Source organism: Simochromis diagramma, unplaced genomic scaffold, assembly GCF_900408965.1.
Source record: "Simochromis diagramma unplaced genomic scaffold, fSimDia1.1 OVJJ01000753.1, whole genome shotgun sequence".
NCBI classification, from domain to species: domain Eukaryota; kingdom Metazoa; phylum Chordata; class Actinopteri; order Cichliformes; family Cichlidae; genus Simochromis; species Simochromis diagramma.
Genome location: NW_024387523.1, coordinates 9,823,214 through 9,842,274, shown reverse-complemented (window position 1 = coordinate 9,842,274; position 19,061 = coordinate 9,823,214). Strand labels below are relative to the sequence as shown.

Sequence of the window (19,061 nt, the reverse complement as noted above, 5' to 3'; positions counted from 1 at the left end):
TGGGATATGTTTTCTTGGTATACTTTGGGCGCTTTAGTACCAACTGAGCATAATTTAAATGCCACAATTACCTGAGTATTGTTGCTGACCATGTTGAGTCCTTATCTCAAACATATAGAGAGCACCTTTGAGGCATAGTGGAAAGATGGAGTCACATCATGAATGTGCAGCCACAAAATCTGCAGCCACTGCTATCATGTCAATAGGGAGCAAAATATCTGTGCAATGTTTCCAGCACCTTGTTGAATCTATGCAATAAAGAATTAAGACTGTACAGGAGACAAAAGACGGTCGCACCCAGGACTACCAAGGTGCACCTATTGAAGTGACCAGTGAGTGTATGGCATCATGAAAGAAGTCTATTGTATGATTCCATAAAACAGTTTGCATGGTTACCAGGAGGCTTGCCTTAAATTTATCTTCCACATTTAGCCAGGATAGCTGTTTATGCTTCTTGTAAACATTTGTACAGCAAGAATAATGAAGAGCTGGCTGCTCTGTTCAATGCAATTTCAGGGTTTTATTTTGGAAGGGGTTTTAAGATGTTTTTTAAAAAGCACTTGACCAGATGATCAGCCAGTAGCATGCCCCAGATCTGATATATATATGAACTATATAGTATTATTAATTTGCAGCCTTTTAGTAATGCCTTGCAAGTCCAACACATAAATTTTCCCTACTACTAATTTAGGTGATGCATATGTTGCATCATCAACATGCGTACTTTTTTGACATTATCTTCAAAATACTTTTCAAAAAATTGAAAATAAAAGTAGCCCTTAACTACTGCCTTGTGGAACACCGCAAGCTTTCTTTTATAAAAACTGCCTTTAAAAAGCACTCACTCTGCCAGAGAGCTAAACTTTAATCCAAGTGCAGACTTTGAGAAATGTCATATTTGATATTAGCAGTTAATAGTTTATATACTTCTTTAATGTAGCCTATACAGATGGTAGTCAGTGACACTGAAACATAGAAATAGTATTACTAATAGTGCCATGTTAACCATCAAGTATGGGATGGCTAAATCAATAAGTAATGTTGAATGGTACCATTACTCTGTTTACTGTCGTTAACAGTTGTTAACAGTTCCCTGTTGTTCGTATTTTCTTTCTAATGTAGTTTGTTTGCCGTCAAAGTAATCCCAATTCTGGCATGAATAAAGTGAGGACTCACTGCTTGCTACAGTACAAATCTGTGTCACTAGTCAGGACTCTGTCAGACCCTGGCTACAGTGACCCTCTTGCGGCCAAAACACTGCATCCGTCAATGTGGTTAGGCAGTCGCGTGGCACGCTCACAGAGCCTGACCTCCTTCGCTTCATCTCTCTCCATCCTTTATCTCTCAGTTCATTTAGGATTTGCCGGCTTTTAATCTCTCACAATCTCTGGCTCACTGTCCATTCGCATTCACTTCAGTGGACCATCATGGTTTTTCCCCATTCTTCCCTTTTTTGGGGGGATTGTTGTGGGGGGGGGGGGGGGGGGGGGGGGGTTTCTTCTTTTTTGTGTGTATGAGAGGCAGATGTATTAATAGAGAAGGTCACTCTGTAATGGATGGTACTGTGGTTGCTAAAAGCCTTGCTATGAAAAGCATTTGCTAATGCTGCTTTAAAAAAAATCTATCCCTGTGTCTGAAATGCAGAGGTCTGATTCAGCTACAAACTGAAACAAGAACATAGCAACTTGCTCATCTATTCTAAAAAAGAATAGACAGTTGGACCGTTCCTTTGTTTAATAAAACTTCCGACACACTCACAATTAATATGGAAAATCTATTCAGCCTGGAAAATGGGACCATGACTTTGAGATTTTGTCTTATTCCAGCATGTCTGATCGGTGTTAAGTCATGACAGCAGAAGAGGAAAATCCCCTAATGTGCCGATGATGCTGTCCACCCACTGGAGCTTAGCAGAGCTGTGGTCACTGGCCCATCTGTCAGGCTTGGTCTGTGATGTTTGCACAGACAGACAGAGACAAAATGGCACAAAATTAACTGGAGTTTCATGCTCTTAACATTACAAAAAGCACATCAATCTATAGCTTTTTGAGGCTTTTGTTTAAGCAACAAAAAAATGGTGCAATGAAATTATCTCTTTTGGTTTCAGTGTTAAGCATATGGTGTCAAAAAGAGGGCCGTGACGGTCTCTCTTGACCTATTGTTCCTTTTTCTGAGCACAAGGTTTTTTTGATTAAACAGATTTTGTTAGAAATTTATATATTGAAACCTGAAATAATGAAAATATATTTAAAAAAACAAAAACAATTCAGTGATGAATCAGTAATGTTTTTGGCATAGCTACACTTTTTGAGCAATAGGCTTTCTGATGGTCTTTCAAAGTTTTTATTTGGACATTGGGCGCATTTTCTCTTTAAGTCCATTCCTTGTACCTGACCATGTTCAGAGGAATGTTCTTTGTTTGTTAATTTACTTAACACTGACCTATGAATCATTTAAACACAAAAAGGCACATAACTCAAGGGATGAACCTGAGCTGTCTACACATAACAGCTTACCAAAGAAATAAATTTGAATTGTATCTGTTGATTGTACTCTCTTACTAGCAGTATTACTGTAATACTAGCAGTCTGTCGTAAAAAAAAACATCATTTATCATCAATAAAAAAAACAACTCAGTTTGACATTTAATAGTGAAGGGAAATGGGGACAAATGGCTGAGGTATGCCAAAAAAATCTGCAATCACAGATCCTGTGGTGAATCCATATTTGAAATATCTGATTTAAATCAGTCATGGATTGGCCTTCCCAAAGCCCAGACCTCAACATTATTGAAGCTGTGTGGGACAAAAAAGGTAACAAAAGGTAAGAAAAGGTAGAAGAGCTTTAAAAGGCCTTCAGGAAGCCTGGAGAACTATTACTAAAGACTACTTAAAGACATGAAAAGAAGGTTTGCCTAAGAGAGTTCATGGCTGTGTTGAAGAATATAGGTGGCTGTTCTAAATATTGACTTTTAAGGTCGTTGAACTGTTGAATTGTTTTGTTCTTATTTTTAATGCTGAGCTTTTTCTACTTTTTTTTCTACTATTTTGTTTAACGTTTTGGTTGTTTTAACAAAGGAAATAAAATTAAGCTATATGTGTCGTGGAAGATAAAACTGGACAAACAAAGAGCTGCTGAAACATTTCGTGATTATGAAGCGTTTGCATCCCGGCCAAAAAAAAAAAAAAAAAAATCCTCCCATGGTCACGTGACTCCGGGTGAGCCAGATTAACGGCTCTCTGTTTCTGTCTTTCCCACTTGCTGAAACATCTCCTCAAACAGACGCTGGATGTGGCGGCGGTCCTAGCAACGAAGACGTTATCTTTCCCACCTTTTTTCGGTTATCGTAGCCTTGACTAGTCAGTTGTTTTCGACGGCATTCATGAAATAACCTGAAATTCAGTGTGTGGACAAAAAGATGATTTCCCCGTGGGACCGGTGGTACTCGACGAGCTGCTGCCTCTGCTGCCATGTACGAACAGGCACCATTATTTTGGGAATATGGTATATGGTAAGTCCTTTTTTTCATCTCATGTCAGGTCCCAGACGTGAATGAATATGGCTGAATATGTGGGACAAATTCTAAAAATATTTAATAAATATCGAGTCACGTAAATTAGACAGCTAACTCCCATCTGTTTTCCATGTTTTTCACTTATGTTAAAAACAGGGTGCCAGCGTATGAACTAATTAAAAATGTTAGCAAAATAACCTTTAGCATCTGTTGGGGTTTTTTTTGTTGTTTTTTGGCTATATAAGCATATAAACAAAATGTCTAACAAATTCATTTCTTTTTTATTTTTGTGTTTCCTCCTAAGCTAATCCTAAGCTTACAGTTTTAGGCTGTTGATGCCTCCTTTTCCATCTCTACACATGTTTACCCGGTTAAATATAGTTTGTCTCCGATATTTCCCACCCGAAAGGATAACTTAAAGTCGTAAACATAGTTCGGTAAGACTGGTGAAATCCCCGATCTTCATAAGCCTCCCTTATTTTGAGCTACTACTGATCAACAAGGCCATAAAAAGCAACAAAAACCTCCATGAGATGTGTTCACATGAGGTGAAAGTGGTGACATAAGACCGATGAGCTTGTTCTCCCAGTCCTATGGTTTTCTGTTGTATTGAATTCCAGTATGTTGTATTGAAGCTGCTCAGCAGTACATCAATACAACTTTCCTTAAATTACCCATAACATTAGAGCTCTAACAATCAGTGATGATTATGAGGAAAGAGGGAGAAAGCAGTTTAGATATATTGCCTTGTTTTCTATTGTCTGGCAATTGTCAAACTGGTCACCAATCTTTTTGAACACCTGTCTCCTAAATATATCTGCACCTTGTCCTACCTCTAAATGATACCTCATTCAGGACAGATAAATAGATATTTAATTGATCCAAAAAGGGAAATTATTGTGTTACAGGAGCAGGATAAAGAATAATCAATAGTACAGTCTACAATAAATAAACAATAAATAAGTCCCATAGATCCATAGGGAGGACTTTATAGTGTGAGGTAGAGGTAGTGCAAATATTTTTATATATACAAAGGTGATTACAAAATAAAAATGAGGTTAAATTAAAGAAAAGATTTTTTAAAAACTGATATTGTGCAAGAGAGTAGTGCAAGTTGCATTAATAAATAATACAAGAAGGTGTAAGAGGAAAACAAGAGTTATTTTATAGTTGCCTGACTCGCTCAGTGCATCTTAACTTATCATTACTAATCAGCTGTCACATTATCTGAATTATATTACTAACTGCACGTTTTTGTTCAACTGTAATATTGATTCTCCTGTCCTCACAGCTCATCAATGCGGTGGTCTTACTTATCCTGCTGTCAGCTCTTAATGACCCAGTTCAGTACCGCTACCACCTTACCAGCTCCGAGCTGGGAACTGACATCGACGTCATGGACGATGCGAGTAAGTTGCAGCTAATCCTCCCGTTATTAAAAGATAAATGTCCTCAACGAAGCATTCAGACTGTACAAAGTCAACCCATGCCTTGTTTTAGCTCTTCCAGTTTAAGGATTTGCTGTTGTGAAGTGATTGGCTTTGTGTTTGGGGCTGTTGATTATATAAAACAAGACAATTTTCTGATATTTTATCCACAAGGGAACTGATTGATTAATTAAAAAAGTTATTAGCGGATATATAGGAGATTTAAAAAAAAAAAAAAAGTTGGTTGCAACTTTAAATCAAACATTTCTGGTTGTTCTAGATGTACCACTGAATATTAGAAGTGAATGTTAGGGCCTGTTCTTGTGCTTCAGAGATTGGATTTCACTGATTGGATTTCTTGCTGTCAGCCATATCCAGAAAGGGTAGAACCAAAAACGCTTGTGTGGATTTTTACTTTTTCTCATTCAGAATGAGCCTGTAGAGAGTGATTATGCATGTATTGGTTTATGTCTAGAAAAGCTAATGTGTCTGTCTCTCATTATTTAACAGACTGGAAATAGCCAAACTAATGTGATGTATCAGCAAATAAAAAAAGCAGGCACAGATGTTTATTTGTTGTGTAAATTTTGCGTTGACTAAATTTTGGAAAACAGTGTGATGAAGAGCTGAAAGACTTTGAAATTGTCTGTATTTGCTCCTGTTGAAAAATAAGAACAAGATAGAATAGAAATAGAAATATCCTTTATTGTCCCTCAATGGGGAAATTCACATATTCCAGCAGCAAAGTAACAGACAGATGGAGCATGCAGAGCCATACAAAAGTGAAGAATATAGCATTAAAAAAGAAGAAGACTGTACAGAGCAAATTTACAACATAAGAAAAAATGAATACTATACATTTATTAAAAATAGCATACTCAGGTTCAAAGAAATATGCAGCTGAGAAGGATAATCTTTTACAAAGACGTATAAAAAAGTGATGTATATTTGTGCTTAAAAACAACAACAATAGACTATATCAGTATTGACATTGACCCAGAATTTCATATTTTGTGTCTGTAGGAATTTCCTGTTATTTCTGACCAAGTAAAAGATGGTTGGTTAGTGGTTAACTAAGTTATACAACTATAAAGGAATAGAAAGGAAAACCCGTGTGGTGTTTACTTTACTCCATTCATCTCTTTCCATGAGAGATTCAACTGAAAATGTTACATGAGAAGCTAGACGGCAGCGCTAGAAGCAAATTACCTCAAAGTCAGTTTTCGGTAGTTTTACACATGTAATTAAACATTTATTTCTGCAAAGTTGAAGCAAAGAATGATTATGATCAGTCGATGCTGAAGATGTATCAGCAGCATCAGTTTCGTAGCTCATTAACAGTAGTATATGAATGTATGCTGGTGTTCGTTAAAAATTGAACTGTCATGTCCATGCAACTCCACGTGTTTCTGCAGCTGTAGCATCATCTGTCCTTTCTGCCAACCACTTCGTTTCTGAGAACGCTGCTCTCAGCACAGACATAGCTGAGTAAGCTGGGCACCGTAGAGAACAAATCAGCGTGCATGTGTATTTTCAGTGCTTCCCCTCCAGCAGCTATCATCATCACAGTCGCCTCTGGAGCACCACAGATACTGTCAGCGGCTACTCTGATTAAAAATGACTGCTCTAATTCTCTTTCGGATTAAAACGGTCATCTTGACAGAGTCTCCTCTCACAAAGCTTATGTGGCACTGGTTAGAGTGGTAGTCTGTTTATGTATGCGTGTATTGTTTATTGTTTATATGCGGTATGTAAGAACCTCTGTGTCTGTGTTGCTTAAAAGCATGTCTTCTGTTCCTGGGTGTTACCAGGGTGAAGCTTGTGAAGTTATGGAATAATAACTAATATAGTTCACTGTCAGTACAAGCACTTATTAGTCAGTATAGCTTCTCCCAGTAGTGATCTGGGATCCTTCTTACACACCATCACATACACACAGATATCCTGGTTCGGCCACATGTTAGCGATGTTTGTTGAGTGCTACACTGATAGCGACGAGTGTTGCATCAGGGATTCTTACAGCTGTAATGTGAACGTGAGAAGGACAACTCTTGCATAACGATACCCACATGTTGATCGTGTTGTGTGATGTAGATAAATGTGCATGTGATCTGTGGTGTTTGGAGTCATGCTTGGTATTGAAAGGTGTACTTGTTCTCTTGTTTGTTGGGTTGGCTTCAGGTAGCAGGAAAAGTGAACAGGAGTCTGGCTACGTTGATAGTGCACCGGAAGACTGATAATTAACATTGATCTGTATTATTGGATATCAGAAATATTTTCTTTTGTAAAACATTTACCATGACAACATTTCATGACATGAATATATGTTAATCTAAAAAATTCCAGCACACCTCAGCAGAAAAGCCTTCACCCCAAATGGATTTCACGGAAACAACCTGGAAAAGGTGTAGGAGGTTAACACATAAATATATCTTTTTAACCTGTAATATTACTCACAATTGAATTTATTCCTAGCAACCCAAATTAGTATTAAATGCAATGATGTTTTTAATTTATTTTTTTTTTAAGTCTCCCAGCTAAATTTTGGTGTGATGCCAGATATTCATTTATAATTTATAAATGTATAAATATGACTTTTTTACCTGTCACTGTTTTGTATGGTCAATTTTAAAGGATTGCAGTGTGGATAGTTTACTTTAATGAGGCCACAGGGTAATTAACGTTGCCTATTAATTGCAGGATTTATTGTGGGAGCAAAACATAAGTCATTAAAAACTCCTACAGATAAAAACGAACTCTGATTAGCTGGTCTAATCTAGTCCTACAAAAATCAAACAAAGCTAATCTGCCCCTTTCAACACAGTGTGTGTAGTTCAAACAGAAAATGTTCATATATTTTCTAACCATTATACCATCAGAGCTTAATTGTAAAGTAGATCAGTCACTGATCTGATCACCAATGAGTACAATGTCTGTGTCTTTCAGAGAAAGCATTAAAGGTGACATGTTCTCATGCCATTGCTTTGTATGTTTGTCTTTCCTCAGATATCTGCATAGCCACTGCAATATCCCTACTCATGATTCTTATCTGTGGCATGGCGACATACGGTGCTTACAAGGTGAGCTAACAAAAGCAAATGACATTCAAGCACAAATCTGAACTTGGGAAAACTAACCGAGTGTTTTTATCTGATCTGAATCTCTCCTCTATAGCAACACGCTGCTTGGATCATTCCATTCTTCTGCTACCAAATCTTTGACTTTGCCCTTAATACACTGGTAGCCATTAGTGTGGTGGTTTACCCCAACACGGTGCAGGACTATCTCCAGCAGCTGGTGAGGACTGTTTCATTCCAACTAAAATATCCACCTTAACAACTGTCTTCATCTTAATGGGAATTTAAGATGCTTAGTTATTAGCTTAGGTGCTAATATACTGAGTAACTGAGATTTTTTTTATTTTATATTTCTTTATTTATGTTTTAAAGGGTCAGTTGTGTGTTTTAGGTCCAACATTTCTCTTTGCTTTTTACATTTGACTTATTTCATCTTCTCCTGTCCCACTTTCCCTTCCAGCCGGGGACATTTCCATACAAAGAGGATATCATGTCCACCAACAACATGTGCCTAGTCTTTGCAGTCCTCCTCTTCATCGGCTGCATCCTGTCCTTCAAGGTAAGGATAAATATTCTAGCATAGCCTGCTTTTGTATCTCGTATAAAACTGTACAAATACACAGAAAACAAATACTCCAGAACACTCACTGAGTATTTGTTCACTCTGGAAACATCCTTTTTTTTATCATTTGTTCCTCACATTGTAGTGTAATTAAGGCAATTAAGTCTCACACTGTGCTCATCTCATAGCTGAATCAACCATATGGCATGTTTAATGAATGTGCTATTGTAAATGCTCCTCTTGAGCTCATCACACAGTCAGAGAGCAGCGGGTCAAGGACAGCAGGAAACCAACTCCCATCAAACAAATTCTCCTTTAATGCTTGGATGATTTTCCAGGCGGAGCGATGCTCTGGGGCTCTTGGACGAGATGGGGCATGAAGTTGCAGTCATCTGTACAATCAAATCAAGTTGTTTCCCTTCTAAGCTGAGATTAGAAGTGTTCTCGGCAGATATCCAAAGCCGGAGCCGGAATTTTATGACAGGAAGCAGCCACTGGAAGACACACTAGTGGACTCGCAGGCAAACGAGTTATAAATGTCATGTCTTAGAATCTTGAGCTTTCAGTGTGTAGGACAGTCTGGCTGCTTATTCCCTGAAAAAGTCTGCTTTAAAAAGAGCTTATAGATCTGTGCATTTTGCCAAGAAAAATGGATTGAAACTCATTTATATTAATGGGTTGAATGTGCAGTATGTATGAGCTGCTGCCTTCTATGTAGATCATATGTGAGTCTGCTGGAAAGATGCCAGATGTGAGTCCTCAAGGACACATTCAGCTGTCAGAACATAGCAAACACCTGCTAAAGTCCCTGCTAAAGCCAACATCCTCCACTTGACTGCATTTGGCATAAATGTCACAGGCAGGAAGAGGAAAAGCTGGAGGGAGAAAGGAGCTGAAGATGAAGCAGCAGAGGAAATGTGAATGGATGAATGTTTCTGTGACTAAAGAGAGAGAGAGAAAAGAGGCATACAAAGTAAAAGGACAAGATAGTTAACTACAGATTTTGCCAGGCCACTGTGCAACTACTCATTATTTTCCTCATAAACAAACAAAAAAAATATTGAATAGTGAGCAGAGGAAAAAATGATGAACAAAAACCCAATAAACATCCTCGAGGAGTAGAGCTAGCTGTGCTGTCAGCATTTTAAATATATGTAGATTGCTGTTTTCTTTGAGGAGGTCAGCTCAGAAGATGCTAAAGTAATTGGCTATGCTCTGCTTGGCTTTCTTGTTAGTTGCTCTTACTGCTGGCAGAGGACTCAGCAGGCTGCTCACATACACACACACACACACACACACACATATACAATGGAACTCCTTTTCCTTTGCCAAGCTGAACAAACCTCAGTGCAGGCAAAGGCTCAGAGAAGCTTTTGGTCAAATGTTAGAGGCACATCCAGGAAAATGCCCAAACATAAAACTGTCTTAATTTTTAACAGCTGAATTGAATCACCATGTGTCACCAGTCTGTAACAGCAATATGATGCATCTCTGCCGTCGTCATGCCTAATGTTGATAAATGGATGAGATCACAGCAAGCAGCATCTGTAATGATGAAGAGTGTTTCTAAAGGTCATTGTGTGTTGTTTGCTCTCACCTCCTGTGACAGGCCTACCTGATCGGCTGTGTGTGGAACTGCTACAGATATGTGAGCGGCAGGGGCACCACAGAGGTCCTGGTTTATGTCACCACAAACGACACCACGGTGAGTCCGCTTAGCCACCCACCAGCGTCTCACCTCAAGGACACACTAACAGTCCTTCTGCTGTCAGAACTTCATTTTATTGCATTTGCACAGCATTGATTTTTACACTTTGGTTTGAAAGCTCTCTGTTCATTATATTAGCAAAAATGTACACTTAGAAAAGTCACTTTCATCTTTGTCAATAGAAAATTGTACTTAGTAGTCAGTATAATCTTTTAATAATATAAGTTTACATATGGTAGTGATAGGATGTGCGATCCTTAATAGTCTGCAAAAGCTTTGCGTGCATTCCAGAGTGCTCTGGCATTCACACCCACATCCTGGGAGCATGAGAAAGGTTGTACCTTTCTTATTGTTTTACGGTAGGATAAACGTAGCTATGTCAGTTTTAGTCTAAGTGCCCTTTTTTTACATATAGATGAACTGTTGGATTTTCCAGACCAGCAGGTTTAGGGAAGTCGTTTATGGGGTCACACTCTGACTCTCACTCTCTCTCACACACTCACACACTCACACACTCACACACTCTCACACACACACACACACACACACACACACACACACACACACACACACACACACACACATACATATACACCTCCACATTCCAATGTAAGGAACAAACACCCACTGATGTATAATTAAAGACCAGGGCAGTCTCAGAGCTGCGAGTCCCTGAGCCCTCAGTCTCGTGCGAGAGCTCAGACTTTCCCTTGCTAAGCAACAAGTAAAACTGCGTGTTTCTCCTCTCTGATTCTCAGCTGAAGAAGTGTTTTAGAATATATCTCTTAACAATCTTGTTGTTTGACACATTAACTTCACTAAAATATATCAAATTCTAGTCTCGACAATAATCAGGGATTATTTAGCTGCAATAAAAATATAAACTCTTCACAGAAGAGCATTTTAGAAGTTTTTCATAAATTCAGAATGAAAAAAATCAAAGAACTCTAAGTCACTTTGATTTAAATACATAAACAAAATAATAATATGGACAAAATAATGTTTATAGATTGGTTACTGGTCATAGATTTTAAAGTGTAACTGTTTAACCTCAGATTTAGATGTTTTCTTCAGTGTCTGTGTTATTTCAGTTAAATTATCTATTAAAAAGAATGCAGAAAGCAAAGTGATCCATCATAAGTGAACTTATTGTCTCTTAAAATGTTTTTGCTGGCTGTACATGAAGCCAACTTACAGTAGCACCAAAGTGAACGTTAAAAATGTTTCTTTAAATATGGCAGTGACCGAATTTTTGTTGGATAAATTTGCCTTTTTCAAAGATGAAGCTGGTATGTGTTGAGCATAAAATCTTGTAGAGTCCAACTTTTTATATAAATACATAATTACTATGTAGTAAGGTTTAACCAGTGAGGCGCTATTATATTGAGAAATGAAAGTGATTAAGAGGCTTCTGGTTAAAATGTATAAATTGTCTACATGTGTCACATTATGTACTTAAGTTGCATTGCAGGTTATACAGTGGCTAGTAATTGTACTTAAATTCTTTAATGTTAGTTTATGCTGTATATAGTCAGTGATGGGACACTGTATCGTAGACCCTGTAGGTTGTCCTGAGGTGTGATTGGCTAGCTTTTTAGAGTTGGGTATAGTCTACTCCACATGCCCCCCCTCAGCGATCACTCACAAGGTTTTTGAAAGGCTTTACCATAGTCACGGTTTCCATTTGTCCGTTTGTAATCCTCCAGGATGATACACAAGACATTAATCTGTCTCACAGCCGCTGTTGTCTCAGTACGCAGCACTTCATCTGTCACTTTGTCCTTGTACCGCCATGGCCCTGCTGCACACTGCTGACGTTTTTCACCTTGTGAAACAGACTGCACACCCGGCAGCTAATCCAGCAGGGGCTGAAGTCATATTGTGTATCATATGGCCTTTTAGCAACTATCAGATACGTGCCAGTCACTCTCTCCACTGTCAAGTGTGTTTATTTCAGTGTAATTAAATTAGAAGATTAAGAAAACAAGCAAATACTTAATCTAGAATTATACTGACTCTTAGATATATTCGAAGAAAAAAGAAAATAATTTAGCAGGTAAATGTAGAGTCACTGCCTTGATATTAGACTTCTTTATGTCCCCAGAAACGCACATGCAAATGTGAAGTAGGTCAAGGTCAACACAGAGAGACACGTACAGAGATTCCTTCATCTATTATTTATAAAATCCTGTGAAAATCACAGTGAATGTATGAATATACCTAAACATCTAATTAAATACAAGAAACAAATCTAAAAAGAAACACTTTAGTTGGCTAATGTAAACCAAAACATCTCTGTGTGTGTATATATATAAATGTATTAATTTATCATTGTGTATATAGTTGAATAAATGTTGAAAAAAAATCCAAAAAATTCAAATATTTATTCAGAATATTTATTTTTTTTAAAAGAAAGACTTGAAAGCTGAAAAACCTGAAGGCTGCAGCATAAGCATTGTGAATTTCAATAAGAGAGCTATGTGACAACAAATGGTTTAAGTTCAACAAATATTTGTGTCACATAAAGAGGTTAAAATAGCTTTCGTTGGCCTTAATAATGATGTGGATTTATCGCTGTGTTTCCTGTGTCCACACACAGCTGAATGGAGCATTGCGTCTATTTTTACTGTTATGGAGCTGGAGGTGTGTCTAAATGGCTTTTTACAAGCACCAACATCAAGTACCCAGCTGTTTATCTGCAGTGCTTTTATATAAATGCCATTAAAATGCACAAGGGTCGTTTCTCTCTCTCTTTCTCTGGGATTTTTTTTTCTGTCCCTTCTCTTTATATGCCTCTGTCCTTCCCTTTCTCCTGGACATGTTACATAATTGTCTGCTTGTCTGCTTTATTTCAAACCCTCTCTGTGATATGTTTGCCGGCCATCCCTGGCTGTTTCACAGTTCCATCCCCTCGGAGCGTATTCTTTTTTTCTCACACTTTCACTGAATTAGCAGCAGTACTGGTTTTATAACACCATTTACAGAGAAGGAGCTCTGATAGAGAGAGGAGTGCAGCCTGGCCTGTAAAGCAGGGCCCTGTGTGTGCGTTTGTGTGTGTGCTATCCTTGCAGCTTGTCTTCTATGGGTATGGAATAAGGGTCTATTGGATGGAGACGAAAAACTCCAAAGGAAGCTATACCACTTTACAATGTGATATGGTGTAACGTGTTGCATATTTAGCAGGTGAAATTTAAATTCTGCAAAAGTAGTGTCCAGTTTCAACACTTTAAAGTAATCTTATTACACTGCATTTTAGTTTATAGAAGCAAAATGTTTATATTTGGGTTATATTCTGGTTTTGTTGTATATAAACGCACTTGGACCTCTTATGGAGTACCTCCGTTTTTTGTTTTTTTTCCTCTTTCCTCTACAAACTGTACAATATGAAATATTTACAGTACATTTTAAATGTAAACGGCTTTAATTGTTTGTAGCTTCGTTTGACTACAATGAAGCTCTTTGTCTATTAACAACAGCATAAACACAGCATCCCATGGACCAGTTGTTCACATTTTTGGCCCCCTGCTGTCAGTAAATGGGTACAACATGTAGGCTCTGGACAGTACCAGCACATCGCTTTCAGGCTCTGGTCACACAGCCTTAGAGACCATTAGCAACCGCCTGACAATCACCAGTTGACAGGGAAAAAATGAGTATTTGTCAGCTGGTTGCTAGATGTTGCTGGCAGTCGCTGTGAAATCAGCGGCTAAAGCTCAACTGACACAGGCTCTAGACACTGGTCAGTGATCCCCTGGTGCCCACTGCTTGCTAGGGAAAAATATGTATTCCCCACTGTCTGGTGAGTGGTTTTGTGAGGCTTCTTTCTGTATTTATTGTTCAGAGAGAAGTCTATACTGCCCTGAAAACTCTTTGCATGGGCCACCTAGCATTTAGGTGGTCGCTCACAATTTGTATGGATGTTGCCAACTTGTGTGTAAGCACTTGCCAAGTGGAAGTGAAAGCAAAGAGTGCCAGCATGTTTTTAAGTGATTATTTGGAACTCAGCTACTTTTGTTTTCTTACTTCAGGTTCTGCTGCCACCATACGAGGAAGCTGTTGCCATCCCACCGAAGGAGCCTCCCCCACAGTATATGGAGGCATGAGATATGCCCTCACTGTTGGATTATGTACCCCAATCCTCCGACCACATCTCCTTACAGCAGTAGGACTCCAATGCTGGCTGCATCGTGTTGGAAAAACAATGTCTTAGATGCTGGTCCAGCTTGGATTCCTGCCAACTTTAGAGTAAATTAGGCCGACCTGAGCCAGTATTGCCATAAACTCTACTCCCCTCCTCCACCACCACCCTCCCGGTTGTTGTGACATATGCCCCCTCTTCTCGTCCCCTTTGTCCTCTTCCAAGGACAGCATCACATCAGCTTTCAGACTACAGCCCCACCGCCCACGCTAATTCAGCCAATCCTCTGGGTAGCTGCTGTTCCTTGGAAGTGACTCCTGCACGCCTTGATCACCTGACTTAATGTGCACTTTTCTTCACGTGAAAAGTGCAACGGTTTGGCCACCAACTGTTAACCCACATTACTGTGAACCTCCTTTGCAGTGTTTTGTCTAGAAACAAACTACCTGAATAGAGACAAAGCAACAAAAATAGCGAGAAGGAAACTTACATTATTAGTTATACAAAAGCACTTTTTTCAGAAATTGAAAAATTTCCTTAGTTGAATGTAATTTTTGTAAGACGTTTTTGTATCACAGTAAAAACTGAGAGAAATCACACGAATACTAAAAGGATCTCCTGTTCTTATAAAATATCTCCGGCGTGCTGATGTTGCTCGTCCTGCTGGGAAAGTGTTTCGAGAAAGGTTTTGCGACCGCTAATTACTCGTCTTCCTTTTGTATCCACAGTATGTGAACCCATAACCCATCAACTGGCCGCGTAAACCCCGTTCGCACCGTTGATTTAAATCCCAGTATTCCATTTTGCCTTCCTCGCCGCCTCCTTCGTATGTTCAAAATCGAAAAGGTTTGTGATAATCCAGTGAAGACCTTAGCACAAACCTGACACACATTCAAAAACCCAATACATAGAAACGTGTGTGAGTAATGATAATGATAAATATGTGGAAATGTTCCCATCTGTCTCGTGTTGTGGTCGAGTTTTGGCTGCAACAGCATCGACTGCGTCTTTGTTTGTTTTTGTACATGGATCATGGTGTGTGAGCTGATCTTTTTAGTTGAGCTAACTTAGCTGGGCTGAGGGCATTTCCTATAAATATTCTGTGACATGCTGCTGCACATGCAGATTCTATGTGTGTGTTTACATTTTTATGTGCGCTTGCCTGCGTGTGACATTATCATGTAACTCCTAGGTCATGTATGTGTCGTAACATGTAGTTTTCCCATGCGGCGATGAGATGTTTCCTGCATTGGTGACTTTCTAGAAATGAAAACATTGGATGGGACTCTAAAGCAGTAGTTCAGCATAATAACACAAAATCAGTATACATTATATGACGCTAGTTAAACAGTGCAAATGCTTGTCCTTTGTCAAGAACCGTTTAGGAAAACAGTCAGTAGACAGTATATAATGTATTTAATCAGTTTACATGAATTACATTTTATTATTCAGTCTATGCAACAGTGCATTCACCAACTTGTTAGGCTTGGAAATACAGATGTGGTCAGAAGTTTGCATCTACTTAGAATGGCCTGGTACTTTTGGGCTTTCAATGATTTCTTTGAACTCTTCTTTATCTGGGGTGGAATGATTGCACAACATACATCTTTAGTTACTTTAAAAATACAAGAACTAGATGCACAATTTATTTTGAATTTTCTCACGGCCTCGGATGTATACATGCAGCCGCATTAGTATTTGGTTAAATGTCTCTTAGCAAGTGGTACCTCAACTAGACGCTTTTGTTAGACAACAGTAAGCCTCTGGCATAATTCTGGCTGGATATTTGACCACTCTTCTTGGCAGGAAAATTCATTTAAATTGGTTGGTTTCCTGGTATGGAACCGACTTTTAACTGTAGTCCATAGATTTCCAATAGGGTTGGGGTCAGAGCTGTGGGAAGGCCATTCCATAAGCTTAAGGTTGTCCTGCTCTATCCATGTGTGTTTAGGGTCATTGCCCTGTTGGAACAACCCAACTGTGTGACAATTTTAACTTGCGCAAATCTACAATTCTCCTTACAGCTTTACGGAGTTAAGCTGTATAATCATTCTTCCCTGGAAAAACAACAGCTCAAATATATCATTATAAAAGCCAAAACTTAACCTAACATTCATGTTCAAGATGAGTGTGTGTAAACGTCTGACCACAGCTGTATGTGCACCATGAAGTAGTTTTGTTCTATTTGATACTAATACTGTAGTCCACAGTGTAGCCATGTGTCAGCCCCTCTGTCCTCATCCTTGTCTGTGTGAATTATGGCCGCTGCTTCTGCAAATCCAACAAAGCTGAACATGAAATTGCACTTTAAACTCAGTGTGCGCTCACTGAAAACTGCTGTATCTGTGGTTGTTTTTGTGTTTTCCATCTTTGTTGTGTGATCTGTCTGCAAAGTTGCAGAGGTGAACATTTTCATGAGTCTGGAGAATTTCTGCTGAGTTTTGCAGGCTTTAATGCTTGGACAGTGTCTGGACCAGTGGATGGCTGATGGCTCTTTTTTTATTAGTCACTATGAGACTGTTCTCCTCTCTTTTCTTGTTGGATCTGCATGAGCTCACGTCTTTAATTCTGAATAATAAAAAAGCTAAAACATCTAGTCCGTGCTGAATTTGAGTCTGTTTTCGAGGGGGAAATTATTTATAGAGGAGCTGTTATGCTTTAACTTAATTTCTTCTTTTTCCAGGAAGTGTTGATTGGTTTTCACCTAAAGTAAAAGCACCACAGAAAGCACTTTTACAACCAAAAATTTATAATAATAGAGATATCAGGCTCTAAATAGTTTAAACAGGGTCCCCAGCCTAAGTCAAATAGTACCCTATGCCATCCTCCAATAACCAGCTTATGCTCACTAACCTCTTGTAGTAAGATGCTTTTCCCTTCGGCATACACACACAGTCTCTTACTTGTTAGTAAGTTCTTGTTACTCATCTAGCAGGAAACCCTAGAATGAGAAACATTAGTCCATCTCTAGTTTCAAACCTAATATCTTCATTCTGATAATACATCAGACCAATACCTGTGCAGTTTATCATGTGACCTGATACAATGAGTATCATACCTACATTCAGCCACGTTGGTGAGAGACAGGGATTGAAATAAAATTAAACATCTTAAGATTCTCCTTACTTTCATATTTTCTGTCAGACATACATTTGTAGAAGCTTTTTTCACAGTTGTGAATAATGAGCTCACCCTGTTTGAAAATAATCTCTGCATTGGGTTTTAAACTGTTTCTCTCTCCTCTTGGCTCTGATTGATGTCAGTGGCCATCTGTTTACAGAGAGCAGCCAATCAGAATAAAGTTGGCTTTAATGGGAGGAGCCGAATGGAAGGAGCTCAAACTAGTTTTATATACTGTGATGAATGGGAGCCCAGTGTAACGGGCTTTTTTTTTTTTTTTTTTTTTTTGTGAGGTGGGAGTCCATTTAACATGCTGATACAGAAAATTATCAAACCGGTACTTTTCCTAAGGTATTTTTTTTGGGAATCACTGCAGCAAGTAATAAACTGAATCATATATCCCAGCTGATTTCTAGCTTCATGTTTCTATTCTTGGATTATTGGATTCCAAAAATAAAAACATGGAGCTGAAACTGAACATAGCCAGCTAATTTAAAGAAATACTGTTATCTAAATAAAGTGTGGAATATGTCTTTTTATGTGTGTGTCTGAGCTTTTTTCAAACTTAGCCAGCATTTTTTTCTCCTCATACTTCAGCAGCAGCTCTAAACCTTTAAGCAGCCTTGTTTTGAGACTACTGGGAGGAAAAAGGCCCTCAGAGCAAGTGTGTACAAACAAGCTGGCAGATGAGAGCGGATTTAAAATGCTTCATAATGGTGGCCGGCATTACCTTGGGTCTGACGGTGCGATCCCAGACAGACAAGCTCACCTACTTTCTGCCACTGGGACGCTGACAGAAAATAAACTGGGTCACATTCTGTCCCTCTTCTTGCTGAACTGCTTGTCCAGGGCAGGGCTGCAGCACTGACATCTGATTCAAAAGGACTCTTTGAAAAAGGACACAATAGCCAGAAAGGGGTTTTTTTTGTTTTTGTGTGGGGTTTTTTTTTAAAAAATATTTTTCTTCAACATCTGGCAGAAGGATTTGTACAGAATGACTATCCTGAAATTCTTCACCAAAATGTTTTTCAGGATTATTTTAACCAGATAAAACAAGTAAAGATAGATTTACTGAATTAGATACAAAAGAGAGACCTAAAATAGCTCGGTATGTGCAACCAGACAATGAGGGAAGTGTAATGGACAAAGATCCCAGTAAATGTCCACTCAGATTTAGAGTAAGTGATGCTTTTTACCACTGAAAAGTAATCAGTATAACATACAGGGCCTGCCAATGTGACGCAAAGAACTTTATTTCAGTTAAAAAGTGACATTTATCCCAGAAAAACAAAAACTCATGTTGATGCCCCCAAAGTTACGCCGATGTCCTTTGATATCGTCCTCATTTCACACAAGGCACCTGCTTCATTAGAATGATATTACCAGAAATTATTTCATTCAGTTTAATTGGGAAATGAGAAAATGGCTTAGAGAAACAATGAGTGGAAGAAAACTGGGCCAAAGCACTCGATGGATGATGGACAGCTTGTATCTCTCTGGGTCATTGGGCAGGTG

The 19,061-nt window shown here is 38.6% G+C and overlaps 1 protein-coding gene across 1 annotated transcript; it reads left to right on the top strand.

The window, feature by feature from the left end:
- The first annotated feature begins 3,214 nt into the window (after nt 1–3,214).
- On the top strand, nt 3,215–15,266 carry laptm4b (lysosomal protein transmembrane 4 beta). Its single transcript, XM_040021166.1, has 7 exons — nt 3,215–3,511; nt 4,806–4,923; nt 7,948–8,021; nt 8,116–8,238; nt 8,479–8,577; nt 10,190–10,285; nt 14,317–15,266. Exons 1-7 carry the CDS (start codon nt 3,419–3,421, stop codon nt 14,389–14,391), a joined length of 678 nt encoding a protein of 225 aa, XP_039877100.1. The 5' UTR covers nt 3,215–3,418; the 3' UTR covers nt 14,392–15,266.
- Nucleotides 15,267–19,061: the final 3,795 nt, after the last annotated feature.